Raw genomic sequence first — 18997 nt, 5'->3', positions numbered from 1 at the left:
TTTGGTGGAAATCGCACGTCTGCATACCATTATGGAAAACTGCGAGAAACCCGAGTCAACAAAGCTATGCTTCTATGGTAAGGGGATTGTTGGAGGCCAAAGCATTGTCTTGGGGATTTCTGCAAAATAACGTGCATTCAAGGAGGTTTAAGGATAGAGCTGAGAGCTCCAGTTGGATTCTCCGATTTCAAAGGCTCATCCACTTCTTTTCCCCTTCCCACCTTCCCTCCCTTCACCTTCTCTCCTATAGCTCCCATGCAGGCAGAGTTCTGGAGTAGATTAGGTCTGATTTCATCCATTATGCAAATTGTTTTCTCCCTCCCAGCCCCCTGTCATCACTTAGTTTTGTTGAGAGATTGCTTCATCATTAGTACCAAACTGCACATAAAATAGCCAGGTTTTAGTGTAGTGTATTAGAATGAGCCAAAAAGGCCTGTTGTCCTGCTTTCAGAAATTAGAAAGCCCAGATGTTTGATGGATAATCGTACTGTCAAGAGAACCAACACTGCGAGAGAAAAGATGCTACTGTACACAGGGATTGTTGCACCTGCAGTTCACGAATATCTGTTGCACATCTGTATGTTTTGACCACAAAAAATATGAAGCATAAGCTTCGATTACTTTTATTTTATTTTTAATTTTCAAATTAAAAGTGGTATCCTATGTCATTCCCTGCTAAACATCATGGTTTTGAAGCTTGATTGGATTGGTAGTTCTGTATATTTTGACATTACAAAATACAGTATGTCAATAAAGAACACTTTATTGGGTTCCCTACACTTGTATATTGCAGTTGCTGTTATTTGACTATGTTTTACATTTATTTTTGTCAATGCCTGTCCTAAACTTGCATGAATGTGATAATCAAAATGATAATCCTGAAATAAACAGTAATTCAAGCACTCAAGTACATTTAAAGGGGACATATTATGCTCATTTTCAGGTCCACACTTGGACCTGAAAAAGCCCAGTCTGCTCTGATTGGCTTGCGAGAAAAATATAGTGCACCTTTACAAAGGTAGCTCTCAAGCTGTGGCCGGTTTATTCTAATGAGCCTGCATGTGACATAGGAAGGGGAGCCATATCTGAATGGCTTGTTGAATCACATGTTTTCTGATCTAGACAGCCCACAACAAACTGACTGGGTTGTCTTAATTCAGTTTGTGGGTTGGTAGGCACTCCAGGTACATGGTTTGAATATATGGAATGCAAAAAATAAATAAATAATAATAAAAAAAAAAATGACTGAAGATCCCACTGATTAAATCAGTGAGGGCACAGATTGTAAGTAATCTTCAGACCTCACATGAGAGGTCAAGTGGTCTTAAACAGGCTTAATCTATATATATATACCATATGGTAAACCCAAGCTTTACATATTTATTATATTAACAGTCTGCACAGAAGGGCACAATTTACACCTATAGTAAAAATAAGCTGTATCTGGAACTTACTCACTGGGACAGAGACACATGATGCAGGTGTTGTTTTAACAGCATGTAGCCATAAATGTTTTACTCCTGGTTTACAATCAGCTTTCATCTTTTATCTCTGTCTGTTTAACCCTGTCTTAGGTGGAAAACTGGATTTCTGTTTATCTCACAATATTTCAGACTTTCTGGTATTTACAGTAGTTGCATCACCATTGTGTGATTCATATTTTTGCTGTCGTAAAAATGTAACTTCCTTTTTCCTTATTGGACTACTTCTCTTAATCTACTTTACTTTCTCTTTTACCTTCATTAAAAAGGAAAGATTTTCAAGGTATGCTGGTATTTTGCATTGCCTCACTTCTACTTCATGTTTGGACCGTCAATGCATTCTTGCATACACATACTGTAAGCCTGTAACTGCCTGGCAAAAGTCTTCTGTTCTGTTTCTCTGGGCAAAAATCCTACAAAGTCGATTCAGCTTTATCATGAGCCATCATAACCAAATGGCTTTTATTTTCTTGTGTAACATAGTGCAAGAAGTGGAATCACACATTTTCTTATGATGCAGTTGATACACAATTTAACTTATGCAACTCTGGAATGCTTCCTTTTACTTTTGAAATGGCAGCAGGGAGGTCAGAATCAATGGGGAACTGGTGCTTTTTTACTTTATTTTTCAGTCTTTCGTGGAATCTCACATCAGGGGAAGCACACTATCGCCATAACCATGTCAGGAATTCTCAGAAAGAATTTACCAATAGCTTGCTGTGTTAAAGCTTCAGTAGGCAGAGCGTTTTTGGCATCATTGGGCAGGGTAGAGATGGCTGAGCATTGCAGGGTTTTTGAGGAGATCTGGATATGGTGATGCAGTGCAGCTGGTGGCTCCTCCTTGACTCCGGCACACCTGCAGACAATCAGACACAACACAGAGAGTGCTGCTCCAAGGCAGACACGTTACCATGACACATAATGTTCAAGAAGCAGATGTAACATGCTGTTCTCACTGGCTAAAGTCAAGCAAAACAAGCTTTAAAAGATCCCATTACTGTTTAAGCAGCACCCGATTCGAGGTTCTTTAGGTTTAGGCAATGAAAAACATTGTGTTTTGGGTTAAAATAACTACAAACACAAATTCATGGTTTTACACAGGATGCAAACTCCAGCCTCTTGGGTGAAAGCCCTGTGTTTTGTGTCCCATCCATTGTCCCTGACCTCCACCCCTTAGGGAGTTTCACACTGTCTCTACTACAGCGTCTGACTTCCGCTTCTGCTCCTGTCATAATTACTGCGGTTGCTAAAGGTCGCTGCCATGTTCTTTTATACCTTCTTTTGGTGATCTACCTATCTACCATGTGAATAGATGATAAAACCTACTAGTGGGTGTAGTAGGCCTCTATTGACCCACATCTATGGGGCTTATAGCAACTGATAATGTCTATGTAATAGCCTGATAACAGTCTAATTGCCAGCAGAAACACAATTGTCTCACTAGATACACCCTCTGTCTCTTTTCTGGTTAATAACACAAGGTACAGTTTCCCCCTAATTGGTGCATCTGTTTTGTCATTCATTGGCAAAGGGTGTTCAGACCATGGTCAACATCAAAAACACCAGTGTGTCCTCTTGGTTGTGTGGGTGCTGTGTTACTGTTAGAATTAGTGCTCGTGCAGTTGGAGCTGTGATGAGGATGTTTCCACCTCCGGATTATCAGCACCACCACAGTGAGGATTGTTTGGTCGCTCAAGGACACCAGCAGAAAGCAGAGAAGCATCAAATGAGAAGCTGGAACAAACTAATCCCCAGCTGCTGAAGACCACCTAGGCTCTTTTTAATGCTAACAATCACACAACCAATCAGAAATAAGTAGAATCTTTATTTCTAATCTTTCATGTTTGTGAAAGATGGGAATCTGGATCCAAACTCAATCCTCAAACTTGGCAGGATTTGAAGACAACAGTAATTTACCTGGCGATTAAACTGCTGTCAGGGTATTAAATAAACATTATCGGTCGCTATAACCTCCATAGATGTGGGTCAGTAGGGGCCTACTAAACCAACTAGTAGGTTTTATCATCATTCACATGGTAGATCACCAAAAGAAGGTCTAAAAGAACACGGCAGCGACCTCTAGCAACTGTAGTAATTATGACAGGAGCAGAAGTGGAAGTTAGGCGCTGTAGTTGAGACAGTGTGAAACTCCATAAGCAGTGGCAGTTGGGGTAGATGGATGGGACACAAAACACAGGGCTTTCACCCAGGAGACTGGAGTTTGCATCCTGTATAAAACCAACCATGTGAATTTATGTTTGTAGTTATTTTAACCCAAAACACAATGTATTTCCCTAAACTTAAGTAAGTGTTGTAGTTTTGTTGCCTAAACCTAAAGAAGTTGTAGTTTTATTGTCTAAACTTAACTGTTTTTTTCCCCTAAACCTAAAGAAGTTGTAGTTTTGCTGCCTAAACCTAAAGAAGCTGTATTGTTTGTGTTCAAAAGGTGATGTTTCACTCAGTTTTACAACATGTTAGAACGTGTTGCTTTTAAGTTTCACTTTAATTTTTTACAACGTAGTATGCCCCTACTGACCCACATCTATGGTGCTTATAGCGACTGATAATGCCTATTTAATGGCCTGATAACAGTCAGGATACACCAAGAAAGCCCCTCATTGTTTAAGTGCTTTAGAAATAATCTATGATATATTATAATCTATGATAAGATCAAATAGTGTCAAAATGGCTATCAAAGAGAATATAAATGTGAACATTTTGACTCATGGTCAGCGATGTACTTCAATCAGAACATGTTTAGCTTTTATGAACAACAATGAAACAGTACTATGATGTATTATTCAGTAATATACAGATGGAGAAAGGAAAATGCACGTCCCTTTCATACATACGTACTGACTGAAGTTAGGATAACCCTGTGAAAAACAATACAACATTTTTAAGAGTACCTAATGCAGGCAGATGGTTTTGTTATTGTAAAATGGGCCGCCTAACAAATGAGAAACAAATTTGAGTTGCTCAGTTTAAATCTGAAATCAGCTTACCTCAATCTCATTTTGCTTTTGTTGCTCCTTGTTGTCTGTAATGAGCTGCTGCCATGCACAAGATCCAGCAGATACTGTATATACGGTCGGAGGATTAAGGCAAAAACAGAACAAAACGTAGAGCAGGAGACCAAAAACAACAGAGAAAACAACAAGAGTATGAAGTAGCTGATTTGATGAGCTTATTATGCCAAATATACAAGTGGAGTTTCATTAATATAAGTGCTTTTCATTGCAATAATATAAAAGCAGAGAAAAACAAATACATTATAAAACATACTCTAAAGATTAGTGGCTGCTCGTTTGTCCTCTAGGAACATTTTTCTTATAATCCCAAAGCAGGAGCTCTGAATAATAAAGAAATTTGGCATAACAATAAACTGACATTCATTTTGATGATATATATATAAAAAGATTCTGTTCCATATTATTAATATTTTCATTATGTAATCATAGATATAGCTCATGTCAGTGATATGATGGATATAATGAATAAGATGAAAATAACAGATAATGTGATATACAGTGTATAAAGAATTTTGGCTCTAGGAGAATTCCAGCTTTTATAATTTAATAATATAATAAAATTCACATAAGACCTGCATTTATTAACAGGCAATGGTCCTTTAAGCTTATACGTATAGTTAATGTTTATTCTGTATCTTTGTTTAGTGGGGACTTTTCTTTTCTTGTTTTGGTGGATGAAGGACGCTGGGAGATGCGAGGATGTGTGGCTCTATACATTAATAGCATTTTCACGTATCTGAATATCATTATACATTGTCACGTTGGTACTAACATATTAATGCCATAGAAAAGGAGCATTGAGGAGTGCTGAAAAGCAGCAGGACCTGATACAGTACAACGAAAAAAAACAACAGGACTATGGACATCGCAGCACAACCGTCTGGAGCCTGACTGAAGGACGACATATGTGCTCTATCTCAAAATGACAAGTCGAAGCAAAGAATGTGATATCATCTTACAACATTTGTATATTACACATATAACTTGTTTACGTACATACATACGTACAAATAATTATGGAAAAATAATATCAACTTTACTATTATTGTGTATGCATCCATGTGTATGTGTGCCCCCACTGGTCCATGTGAAGTGCATTAGGGTAACAGGTTTGAATATACAAACAAACACTACATTATGTAGAGCAGTGACAAAATAGTTCCAAAAATGAATATAAATACTGAAAAAAAAAAAAATTTACCGCTGGAATTAAATAACACCAAAACAATGGAAATGAATCATCATAATTAAATAAATAAATAAAAATAAATAAAAATAAATAAATAAATAAATAGATAGATAGATAGATAGATAGATAGATAGATAGATAGATAGATAGATAGATAGATAGATAGATAAATAAATAAATAAATAGGAACCACAGATCAGAAAAAAATGAGAATAAATGTAAAATTTAAGGGTTTAAAAGATGAAAATGTAGCAGACAAACAAGTTCAATATTTTGCTGATGTTATATATTATTTAAAATGACCTCATAAGGACTTGGAAAAAAAATTGCCTCAACAAAAGCTTGATATTATAAGAATTGCAAAGATTGTATTTTTTGCATGACTCAAGTTATTTCCTATTTCATCGTTAGGTGTTCATGTCATTGTGTCCACCTCATGTACTCTTGTGTCTAAGATGCTTCAGCATGGAAAACAAATGTTGATCCTTCAGACTTATCGTTCACTAGTGCAATGCTGCTCTCTTATGGTGAACCTCAGGTACTGCAGATACCTCTTAGTTATAAAATAATAATCCTTTATTTATTCCTCAGAGGGGAAATTCAGGTGCTGCAGCAGCACAAAGACAGACAGTACATTAATATCTGAATGAATGGATGGGTGGATTCTCCTCTGTTGATATTAATACATTTAATTACCTTGAAAGAAATGAAAATGTTAAAGCCTCTGTGCACCCACACAGGTGTTTTCAGTTAATCTGGCTGATTAGACCTCTTCTCAGGACTGTGTGGGCGTGTAATGACTAATTGATTGACATCTTCCAGAGTCTCCTGGTAGCTTTGTTGAACCTGTTAGGGCGGCACAAATTACACCTTTATCATTCTTATTGGTAGATGAAGTTTTGTGAATAAATTCCCATCAAAGCTCGGGCCCACCTTCAACCTGAGCAGAGGTCTAATCAGCCAGAAGAACTGTGTGGGTGTTCAGCGGTTTAATGAAAGCATCACATGCATTTGGTGCATGTCTAAAATATTTGAACAGAATGTGTAAAACAGGATCATACCAAGGATTTTACTATTTCAAGCCACTGACTACATATACACTTCATGTAATGTAAACCTTGTGTTACTGCTGGCCATTTTACAAAGCATAATTCTACGTGGGCAGCCATTGTTCAGGTTGTGATAGCCTCAGGGAACAGGCTGTATGTTTGCCTGGTGAGCAACTTATCTGACACAAGAAGCATATACAGTATGATGTAACAACAGAGAAGAATAAAGAACACTTTATTTCTGTGGCAGCACAGACATAAACTTTGGGTCACGACCCCCCAAGAGGTCACAGAATAAATCTAAATTGCTACACAAAAAGTACATTTATTTTTTTCAGACATTCCTCTAATCTTTGCTTTTTTTCTTGTAAATTGCTGGATCATATCTCTTTGCATCTAATAATTACTCAAATAATTTATACTTTTTGGTTGACTTGCTCATAACCTATATGCAACTGTTCACTTGTGATAGGTTTAAAGTGGACATTGCTTCATTTTAAGGGGTTACAAGCCAAAAGGGTTGTGAACCACTGACCTAAAGCATATATTTAACAAATGCAGATATGTTTCACAAAAACAGACTTTACGAATATATCTGGGTAGCATCTTGAGATGCAAATTAGTTACTATGACATTGGCAAACCAGGGGCAACAGGGTGGACTGCACCTTCACATAATGGGCTACTAAACAAACTCAATGACAATCTAAACTAGGAAAGGCTTAAATTAAGAGTATATATCTAGAGAAAGGTTGTTCCAAGGCTCTGCAAAGCTGACGATGATGCCTGTTATAAATTTAGTAAGGTGGTGTGACACAAATCTGACTGACAAGGAGCCAGTCTACGAGGTACAGATGCAGTTAGCTGGAGGCATTATGAGAAAGTTCAGGATTGTCAGGCAAGTTGAAAGTCGCTGTGCTTGCACTAATATACTGAAGGTGGTATATTGAAAAACGCTGGTCAGCATATGCTGTTTGCGTGGCTTTAAAGCTGCGGTCGGTAACTTTGAGCAAATATTATAAAAAAGTTATTTTTATAAAATGATCACTATATCCAGACAGTAGTGCATGAGACAAATAATCTGTGAAAAAAAACGTGTTCCTTTGTGTCCTCCGGTGCTTCTAATGGCATTTGCAACATTTCACGGCGCTCAAAGGAAAACAACCAATCAGAGCCGAGCTGTCTCTACAGCAGCTGTCAATCGATGCTCGTGACCTCCGATCAAACGGTCAAACAAGGCAGCGCTGATCAAATATGAATCTGTTACTTTCTTGCCTCAGATGTTTTCATAAACATATTTTAGTGTACTGTTTAGCTGTAAAATGAGAAGGTTCGTGACCCCAGTTGCCATGTTGAAAACAGTCGAGCCAAACCCAAGCACCGCCCAACGGCTGGAGCAAATTTCTCATATAACAGCTAAACAGTACACACGCTCTCTCCTCATTGGAAACAATTGAAGAAAGATGCTGGTGCTCAGATAAAAAACATCCACCCAGCCTTGATGAAGAAGATTAGCTGTTTTGGAATGTTGAGATGTTAATAAATTAAAGATGTAACTTCCATAACTGTCATTGTTGCCTATTTAGTCGTGAGTTTTCATTGTCAGAGACACACCTAAGATTTGAAACCAGGCTCTAAGGGGCTTTACACAATCATGAGTCATGTTCCAGGTAGTGTAACCATTGTAGCAGTAGTCAGAGTACAGAGTTAAAGTTCTTGTGAGCTTTAATCCAGAAACAGCCAGAGGTCAAAACCAGGAGATCAATCGGAAAAAGGCAAGTTAGCCAGGTGAGGAATCCCCAATCGGAGAAACAGGCAGGTTCAGACAGGCTTGGGCTGATGCGGACTAGACAATGTGGCAGAGATCTAGTGGAAATTAACTGTTGTACGTTACAGGGCAGGAGGGAGTGGCACGATCTGGAATGACATCAAAGTTAATCACCGAGCAAATTGCAACAGAATAAATGTTATGATCAGACTGGAGTTGTGAAATCTAGGGATTTTTAACAACCCATGGGGGACTCAATATTTTGAAAAATTCACTGCTTTTCGGCTAATAATTCAATGAAAAAGAAAATATTTAATGGTAGTGTGGAGAGGGCTTTGGAACAGCATTTAGGTATTCATGTTAGGATATAAAATGTATAGACCATTAAATAGTTAACTTAAAATGTGAAAATACAAATTTCTCTCATTATTTCTAAAATCTTGATATAGTTCCCGATGCTGGGTTACTAAACAGAATAACCTTCAAACTGTAAGTAAAAAGCAAAAGTACCCTGTAATATTTGTGAGTGATGAACAAGGAGGCTGGGAGTATTTTAATGTTTTAATGGTAGTAGATAGACTCAGCCCATTCTCATTCCCAGGGAGTCAAATACAGATGCTTTGTCACGGCAGTCGGCATTATATACCGACGCTTAAGACACCCTTTTGCGCCGGTATGAGACGCACCAGGCTTTCCATTAACTACAATGTAAATGCATCCGCGGCAACAGTAAACGCACAGGGAAAGTGCTGTGGTGACGTAGCTTTAAGAGCGAAAAGAGACAAAGCGGGCGGGTGGGAGTTCAGGTGGATGGGTCCAACAAACACAAGGCTTTCATCCAGGAGACCGCTGTTCGTGTCCCGTGCGTCACATTACAACCAGCTGTTGGTTTGTGTACCGTGTTCACAACGTTCAGTGTCATTTCCACTGTACAAACGTAATAGTTTTAAGCCCAACCATGTTGTTTTTTCCTAAACCTAACTATAGTGGTTTTATTGCCTGAACCTAAGCAAGTGCTTTTGTTTACTTCACAACATTAAGCACGTGTATACTGTGACCGAAAAGAGTGACAAAAGCGTCAGTATATGACGAGTTGGGAAAGGAACACGTTGGTACACTGTATGACTGTAAATAAAACCCAGTTAACACCCCCCCAAATCTACCCAATCAGCTGACCTTATGAGGTTCATAAGGTCAATTTGGTTTTCAAATAATACGTTACTACTGGACAGAATAGCAGTAATATGAAAATATGATCACAGAGCACAAAAATGAGAAGCACAACGGCTGAAAGAACACCATGATCAAGATCTACTTAAGAAAATCCCTAAATTGACATAAAGACTGTCTCAATGTGTGTGTGTGTATGACAGTGCTACCCGAGTGTGTACGTGTGGGCCTTGTAATATTCCTACAGCATGCTTTTACATATGGCATTAAATTCTACCGGGCACTACATTTTTTTGTCTGACACTTTTGAAATCTATGTATAACGCTTTAGATGTGTTAAGACAGTAGAAATATGGAATATATCATGTAACCTTAAAGCTAGAGTTGGTAATCTTCTTCAGAAGCATTTTTGTTTTATTTGTTGAAATTCTCATTACATCCCGACAGCAATCAATCAATCAAATGCTCTGACAAAAGAAAAAGAAACAAATATGGTATCTGTAGATGTCGCAGGACTGTCATAAACCGTCCAATCATTTTATTCGGCTTGAATATTTTTAACATAATATTTCTTATTATAAGGAATCTGCCATGGTTGCAGGTGACCTGAAATTTGTACTTGCCACAGCCAACATTTACCCTGTATTTGGCAGGTGGCAGGTGCTAATTTCATTCCCTGATGATGAGTAAGGGTGGGGGGCCCATACAAAGAGTAGCATAGGGGCCCCTGACCACCTAAAAGCTGAAGTAAGCAAGATTGGAGCAAATATGATTAAAATATACTTTTATAAAACGGTCGCTATATTGTGACTGTAGTACATGAAACAGGCCTCTGTGTCCTCCGGTGTCCTCCGGTGTCCTCCGGTTTCCTCCGGTGCTCCTAGTGGCATCTACAAGATTTCACATACTGGAGGAAAACAAGCAGTAAGAGCTGATCGGAGGTCTGCTGTCCAGCTGCCGTCTATGAGAGCCGGCTGTCAATCACTCACAAACTCCGACCAAACGGTCAAACTAAGCAGCGCTGATCAAATATGAATCAATATGTTACGTTAATGCCTATTTCTCTCCTCAGATGTTTTCAGAATCATCTTGTAGTGCAAGGTTTAGCTGTAAAATGAGAAAGTTTGTGATGCCTCCGCCATTGTGAAATCTGGCAAAGGAACGCCAAGTTCCAGTCACATGACCGGAGCACAGCCAATAGGAACGCTCTCTCAATGAAATGACCTGTGATGGTCGAAGTCTCCCGTCACGGGCTAGATTTTCTAAAGCCTGAAAACAGAGTCATGAGGAGGAGCATAAATCTAGTTTTCTCTTAGAACACTTGAATTACAACATGCTGGAAGGTTATTATGGGATTTTTGCCCAATGATGACAAAAATATATACGGCCTACTGCCACTTTAATCCACCACTGTGTACAGATGAAATCTATCTGTGTTGTTGTCAGAGGTAAAAACACTTTGAAACAAGAGCAATAAAACATTGACAAAATAAAATACTTTGAGTGAGCATTAAATGTGTTTTCACATCATGAAAGGCCAAACAAAGCCTCAGCCAGCTGATGACTCCATTAAGGCACTGTAGTTGCTACTGCATGCCATGAATGGCTAGTTTTTGGTTTGCATAAGAGATCTCAATGAATCATTTTTTATGGGTATTTTTAATACCTATTTTTTTAGCCTCTGTTCACAAAAGGGGTCAAATACTGTGGGTAAGTGACAATTAACCAATAAGCCAATAGGTGCTACTGTAAACCTTCAGGTCTAATTACTTACAGGTTGAGAGGAAGCAAAGCTCCAGATCAGGATTGGTAACTGTTGTTTGTCAGTGATGGTCTACTACTTTTTTCACAACTCATTTGTCTTAAAAACAAGGTTATGCCTTCTTTCATTTCCACTTTGTAAATAATATTGGTACGGGACATGATGTCATTGTGTGAAACACACAGTTTGTCTTGCTGCTCACCAGTCAGCACATTTAACTAGCAACTCCCCGGCCTGTGACGTCATTTAGGGGGGCGGGGCTAGGCGTTTTTATAGTTTATTTGCACAATACGTCACTTCCTCTCAGCAGCTGCCATTGCTGTGGTGAATGAGGAGGAAAGAGGGAAGAGAGAGAGAGAGAGAGAGAAAGAGAGACAGTGGCGAAGAACGAGAGGGAAAAGAGAGAGGGGGAGGGAGTGACAGAGAAGAAGCGGACCGACAGAAAGAAGAGAAAGAAAAGGGTTGCTACGTCTGGAGGAAATAACTGTGAGGGGGGGCTCATAGCGAGGAAGAGGAAGCGAGCTGTAGGAGGCTAGCAGCTCTATGGCTCAGTCTGTCGCTGCTAACGGGGTGGACCAGGACCGGGACCAGGACCAGGACCTGGCCAGCAAGAGACTGCACTCAAGGTAGGAGCCAGGGGGGCTGTGAGGGGGCTGTCATTGAAAGAGAAAGGAGAGACAAGAGGGAGCGGCTGGAGGCAGAATAACAGAGAGGCTCTGCCAGCTCCTACTGAGGAGGAGTCACTCACTCAGGCAGGCAGGCAGTCAGTCAGGCGGAACTTGACCAGCCAGCTTTCACTCATTTTTTTGTTTTTGTATATTATTTTTATTGACAACACATAAATGGTAATGGACTTGCATTTATACAGCGCTTTTCTAGTCTTCCGACTCAAAGCTCTTTACACTACATGTAAAGTATTCACCCATTCACACACTGTGTGGATGACAGAGGCTGCTAAGGTGCCAACTTTGCCCATCAGGATCTAATTTAAATACTCATTCACACATATCCCTTCGGGAGCAATTTGGGGTTAAGTGTCTTGCTCAAGGACACATCGACATGTGACCTGGAGCAGCCGGGGATCGATGCGCCGACCTTCCGATTGGTGGACAACCTGCTCTACCCTCTGAGCCACAGCCACATCAGACAAAAATCAAAACCCCTAACCCAACCCAAAAGTTCACCACCTGCACTCTTACACTCATACACACACTCACACACTCACACACATTTACACCTGGGGAGGAGTGATAACTTAAGAGAGAATTATCTAAACCGCATGTTAAGGACAAAACATACATATCATTACATACAGCATCATCCACGTGATGGTTAAATGCAAGCCGTCCATAGTGGAAGTATTCAACAACAGAACAGAGAAAAGGAAAAACAAAACGATCAATATACAAATAGAAATATTGTCAAACTGAGTCCAAATATTGCAGAAAAGGGGCCCCAAGATTCTTCCCATTTATGTTGACATTTTAAATTATTGGCTCGCAATTTCTCCATGTGGATAACTGAGACCAATTCATGCAACCAGTTTCTGAAGCACGGTGGAGTTGCTTTCACTGATTTAAAGCTCAAGAAGACCCAGCAGCCACGGCTGCTGCAGCCAGAGCCCGGATCCAAGCCTCATTCCTGGCTCGGGTCACTGAGCTGCTGTGGCTGGAATGTGCAGACTGAGAGGAGCCTCAGAAGATGTGGACCTTGGGAGGAGAGTTGTGTCCAGGTTGGACACATTGACAGTATACACATGTCTTTGGTTTTAAAGGTGCCACATGTGGGTGCAGAAGCAAACTGTACAGTATGTGAGGAGATCACAACCTGAACACAGGTATCGTGTGTGTGTGTGGGAAGATAGATTTGTGTAGCAGAAGCTGTCAAAATGACAGTTTAACCACTTATTTGCATATTTGGTGTATATGTCATAACCATGTTCCCACTCATTTGCAAATTTTCTCGCTTTTCTTGCCTCACTACTGTCTGTGTTATTGCTCTATTTGCATATCATACAGCTTTAACATGTAACTGTGTTTCATGACAGTACCAATTGAAACACAATTACTTGTTTGCCTGTAAACCGTCAGAAAAAAGAGAAAAAAATGCCCATTATGACATATTCTAATTCATTGTTTTATGAAATTATGAGTCCAAAACCCAAAGATATTAAGTTTCATGTAGGCTATTACCAAGAAAAGCATCAAATCCTCACTTTTAGGGATGCACCGATCTGACTTTTTCAGTCCCGACACCGATAGCGATACCTGGGCTTTGGGTAACGACCGATACTGAGTATCGATCCGATATCAGTGTTTAATCGATAAGCTGAATGCTGGGATCATTCTTTTATGTGTAAGGCAACGTCACGCTTGACTTAAACATTGTTTTCTTATCTTTTTAAAACAAAATGTAACAAATAAATGCATAAATATAATTTATTAAATTGTTATTAATTATTAAAATAAGAAATCGTACACCAGCATCTTTGCAAAAAAATCTTCCAAGATTAACAGGAATTATCACTCTAGTGTAACCCTTTTTAATGAAGCAAAAAAATAGCCATAACATAAACGGGAATTAAAATTACATTATATAATGATCCCTAGTTTCATCTTTTGAGAACTTTAAAGAAAATATGTTTGGCATTTTTTCTTTAAAAAATGCCTGAAACGATTGATCAACTGTCAAAAAAGTTGCAGCTCTACTTATTTTCACAGTTGCACTGACTTATTTATCTGTTTTGTTTGCCTTTGTGTCATGTCATATCTTAGACACTGCTGATCATATTTTGGTAAAACTTGTCAGAAATACACGTCTTTGTTTTATAATTTGACATTTTCAAAATTACTAATCACCATAACACTGATTATATTATATTAGTGTGCCTCCACATCTTTGTTAGTCAGTCAAGTAGAATATATCGGATATATACCACCCACGGATTATGTAAACATTTAGGGAAGTGATGACAACAGCATGGTACCATTTTCCAAAGAAATGGTTGGAGGCGGAGTGCTGCAAGTCAAATCAATGTGTGTAATTGTGTAACATACATTGAGCAAGCACATTTTCTGTGCCCCCCCCCCCCCCCCCCCCCCCCCTTCATTTGAAGACACAGAGCGGACTGCTGGGAATGTTAATAACTGTTGAGAGTTTTGAAGTGACATTCACAAACCCTGCAAGGTTGTCCATGTCCCGAACAAACACACACACACACAAGATAAATACACAGGCTATGAGTCACAGTGCTGGTCATGATAATATGGCCAGGTCTACCCTCAGTGATTGCTTTCTTTCTATTTTACAAACAGATAAAGTCAATACATGACCTTTCTACGATGAGGGTTGGTTGTGGAAATTTTTGTGTGTGTGTGTTTGTGCATGCTTTTTTTTGTCTGAAGCTGCTAAGGAAACACAGGAGACACACAAGGATATTATCTGTGCATTCTGTGGGGTCTTTATCAACAAACAAGTCCTGTAAAATGCTTTAGTTTTGTTAGGCCCTCATGTTCCAGGCATTAAAGTCAGGATGGGCGATCTTGAGAAACCAGCAAGAGTAAACTAGATGTTTAAAAATGATCCAGTCGAAAAAATGAGCCCAGTGATGCCAACTCTTTTCCAATGAAAGTAGTTAGCAGCATCAGTTGCTAACTAGCTCCAAAAGTCCCTAAATCTAGAGAGAAAGTCACCAAGTCAGCTACACTGACAGTCCGTCGCTTCAGGCCTTCAACCCCAGCCACTCCCCCAAACTTATCATTGCAAACATAAACATATCATAATGAATGTGAACGGCGAACATGGCTATTGTTAGTACTCACAGCTGTCAAGCTAGCAGCTTGTGGAAGACTTTGTGACGCACAAGGAGTGCACGGGCAGAGAACACGCGGGCAGGTAGCTGGTTTATTACATTCCTGCGACAGCCACAGAAAATGCTCCGCTCATAGAAAAATCAAGCCCTTCCTAAACTAACAGCTAGAGATGGACCATCAGTCAGCAGCCATCCAAAGCCGGCCGGTTTTCAGCAGGCCCATATATCCCATTTTTTGATGGTCACAGTCAAAAATGAGTTCTGGCTGATGGTACATTTTTACCCTTTCATGATGCGTTCAAATGTTATCTAATGTATTTTTTGGCGAGAAACTTGAATAAATCCGGTTGTTTGAAGGAGATGTTTTCAAAGCCATATGAAATAGATATTAGAGAGGGAATTATGATTATGTATATATATTTAACTTCCTAACACTATCTCTAAGCAGATTATAATATATAATTAGACCTACTAATGCCAAGATTTTTTTAATCAAACCAATGTTGAAATTGCAATAAAAATATTTTAGATTATATATATACGGTTTATATATAATCTAAAATATTTTTATTGCAATTTCATCATTGGTTTGATTAAAAGAAATCTATAAATATATATATATATATAAATAAATACATTTAAATTAATGAATAATCGTGATAAATAACAATGATCTCAACATTGATCAAAATAATCGTGATTAGCATTTTGGCCATAATCGTGCAGCCCTAGTCTACTTACATCACAGATAACTGATTCTGTTAAATTCAATTATGATATGTGTACTGAAACCTTAGTTAGACTTGCTTCTTTATGAAACCTTTGTCCTGACCGAGAAGAGCAACACAGTTGTATTTCCTGTTTTACACATTCAGCGTTATCCAGTCTTCAATCAGCAACAGAACATAATAACTATCAAACAAAAGGCGGTGCCCTTACATCACCTCATTGTGAAAGGATAAATGACACTGAAGATGGACATGTCATTAGATCCATATCATGTTCGTCACAGAAACCAAGGATCATGGGAATTACTGCCTATGATATCAAATTACAATGATTCTTCCCTAAATGTCATATGTTCTCTCAATGTTTTCCGTTGTTTAGGAACTGACAAAACAGGGTTCAGAGAAACTGAATCGCGGAAAATAAAATGCCATTTTACAAGCAAATCAGACAAAAGCATAAAGAAGGAGACAGCTCTGCTCTAACTGGAAGAGACATGCGCTGCGAGAGGAAAAAACATTCCTAGAGAGTTTCTCTTTGGTTTCCCTGACAACTAGCCGTGGCACTCTGTAATTATGGCTGGATTACTACTCCGAGCACAGAGTTTCTTAGCTAAGCCAAGAATAATGGGGACAGTAGTGTAGAACCCTGGATATGGAATAAGGATCCACAAAGGAAGGCTGCACGATTATGGCAATCACCATTATTTTGATCAATATTGAGATCACGATTATTCATTGATTTTAAAGACAAAATATTTGATTGTATTTCACATTTAAAGAAACAGAGCGCTGCTTTCACTTCCATTCCTGCTAATGTACAAATCTTTGCATCAAAATGAGACTTAAAAAAAGGTTCTTCTTCACCTGAATTCGATGCATTTTTGTTTTATGAGGGTAAAAACAAGTAATATACAGTATATTACTCTTCTACTCTGGACTGCAGCCCCAACATTCAGGAAAGGTTTTCACAGTTTGCTGCTGTAGGTTGCGAGTGCAGCGGCATGACAGCTCCCTAAAGTGAAACCAAGTCATCTCGACCGCCGGCTGATGGCTGGCTCTTAGTTTAGGGAAGTGCTTGATTTGATATGCAGCTGAGTTTTCTATGAGCGGAGCACGCATTTTAAGCGTCAATATTGCAAACGATCATGTTCATTTAATTGTGGGAAGCCAAAATCGTGATCGCGATTATTATCTGATTTAATTGTGCAGCCCATAGCTCCAAGAAAAAAATGTAAAATAAAAATGTGCTTATTTTTATGAAGAAATATATTTCAGTGAAATAACATCAGGATTTAATTGGGTCAGATTTCATATTCAGGTTGTGGCTGCATATCGGAACTTTTCAAAATTGTACTATTTATTATCATTGATAGACCTTTTATGGGTTCATGGGACTTTGATTTTCATTCATATAAAATATAATATAAGAGGTGGTGTACAGTATGCAGCAGGTGTATATTGCAGCATTTGTTTACAACTATTTAGTTTGTGAAAGTTGTATCTAGGGCTGCATTACTTTCATTAATCTGCTGCTTGTTTTATTGATTAATTGTTTGGTAGGCTTGCCTCGGTAGTCGGTGTTGGTGTTACACGGTGGTCGGGCAGACACCAATTACATTACGTACCCACCGCCCCCACCGTCATTTTGCCATGCCGTTAATGAGGTAATCTCTGCGAGGAGGACGGAGCGGTCACAGCTGGTGTGAGCTGCAGAGCAGCGTTGGGCGGAAACCTGTGGTCCCGCAGTGAAAGCATAACCGAAGAGACCAGACACACAGACACCTGACGTTAAACATCCAAGTAAGCGCGCTACACATATTGACCGTCATCTTTTCTTTTAAAATGTCCGGTGTAATCGGTCACACCGGTGTTGTCACAAGTTTATTAACCGGTGGGAAAATTTCCTCACCGTTACATCCCTATTGTTTGGTCTACAAAAAGATTTTTGAAAAATGCCCAACACAACTTCCTAAAGCTTAAGGTGCCAGTTTAAATTTTGTGTTTTGTCTGACTAAGGGCCCAGACACACCAAGCAGACATCAGAGAACTGGCGGCGATGAAGGCCGACAAGTTGCATTTGAATACAACGCAAAGACTTCAGCCGACGGCCAGTTAGCATGTACGTTCTGTGCCTGCGTGACAGGAAATATCTCTCCACACCAGCAAGCGGCAATAATCTGTATTCGTCATTCAAAAAGGGAAACCAGAAGACCGAGGATTGCGGATATGCAGGCCGTTGTTATGATACGTACAAGAAACAAAGCGGCATTTGCTGACCATTTTCACAACACTCTCACTCACCACTTAGACTTATTCTAGATGGCCATGCTGCTGATTCAACATGCTGACTCTTCCGAAAGAACTCCAACATGGGCAGACTAGAGCTGACGGTGCGGGATACACCGCAAAAGACGCTCACCGACGGCCTCAAACTGTCTGACGGCCGACCGTCGGCTTGGTTTGTCACGGCCTTGACAGACCCAAACAAGCAAAGTTTGCAATTATGTAAAACAGTGTAGGACTGCAACTAACAATAATTTTCATAGAATACTTTATTGTCTACTTTTTGCGTGCAAAAGGCAACGTTTTTTCTTTAGTTGCATGTACAAAATCTGCTATTAAAAATGGTAAAATGCAGCATATCACATCCAGACAGGACACATTTACTGATTAATCCGCCAATTATGTTCTCCATTAATCACTAAACAATTTTGTCTATAAGATGTCAGAAAATAGGGAAATGCCTGTTAAAATTGACCACGGCCCAAGGTGATATATTTTGATATTTTGAATCCAGAGATATTCAGTTTACTATAACACATGACAAAAGACAACCATGCTGTTTCCCACGGAAAGAACAAATATGTCATAGCTCAGCTTAAACACAGACCTAACGTCTACCTCACTTACTTACTCCCTGAAACCTGTCCAGTGTGTTACATGTACTCTGTGCTGCCTTGGTAATGGCGGTGGGAGACTCTTAGACCACAGGCAGGCTATTATGGGAT

The 18997-nt window shown here is 39.2% G+C and overlaps 1 protein-coding gene across 2 annotated transcripts in view; it reads left to right on the top strand.

Annotated features, from left to right (window-relative positions):
* The first annotated feature begins 11794 nt into the window (after nt 1-11794).
* The window catches only part of gpsm1b (G protein signaling modulator 1b), a 39507-nt gene continuing 32304 nt past the window's right edge, over nt 11795-18997 (top strand). For both annotated transcript variants that reach the window (XM_037752957.1, XM_037752956.1), the window contains exon 1: nt 11795-12076. In XM_037752957.1, the coding sequence (XP_037608885.1) occupies nt 11994-12076 (83 nt within the window). In that variant the 5' untranslated portion in view covers nt 11795-11993. The remainder of the gene's footprint in view (nt 12077-18997) is intronic.

Source organism: Sebastes umbrosus, chromosome 19 (genome assembly GCF_015220745.1).
Source record: "Sebastes umbrosus isolate fSebUmb1 chromosome 19, fSebUmb1.pri, whole genome shotgun sequence".
Lineage (NCBI taxonomy): Eukaryota > Metazoa > Chordata > Actinopteri > Perciformes > Sebastidae > Sebastes > Sebastes umbrosus.
The sequence above is the reverse complement of the archived record's forward strand: the minus strand, read 5'-3'. Positions and strand labels throughout refer to the sequence as shown.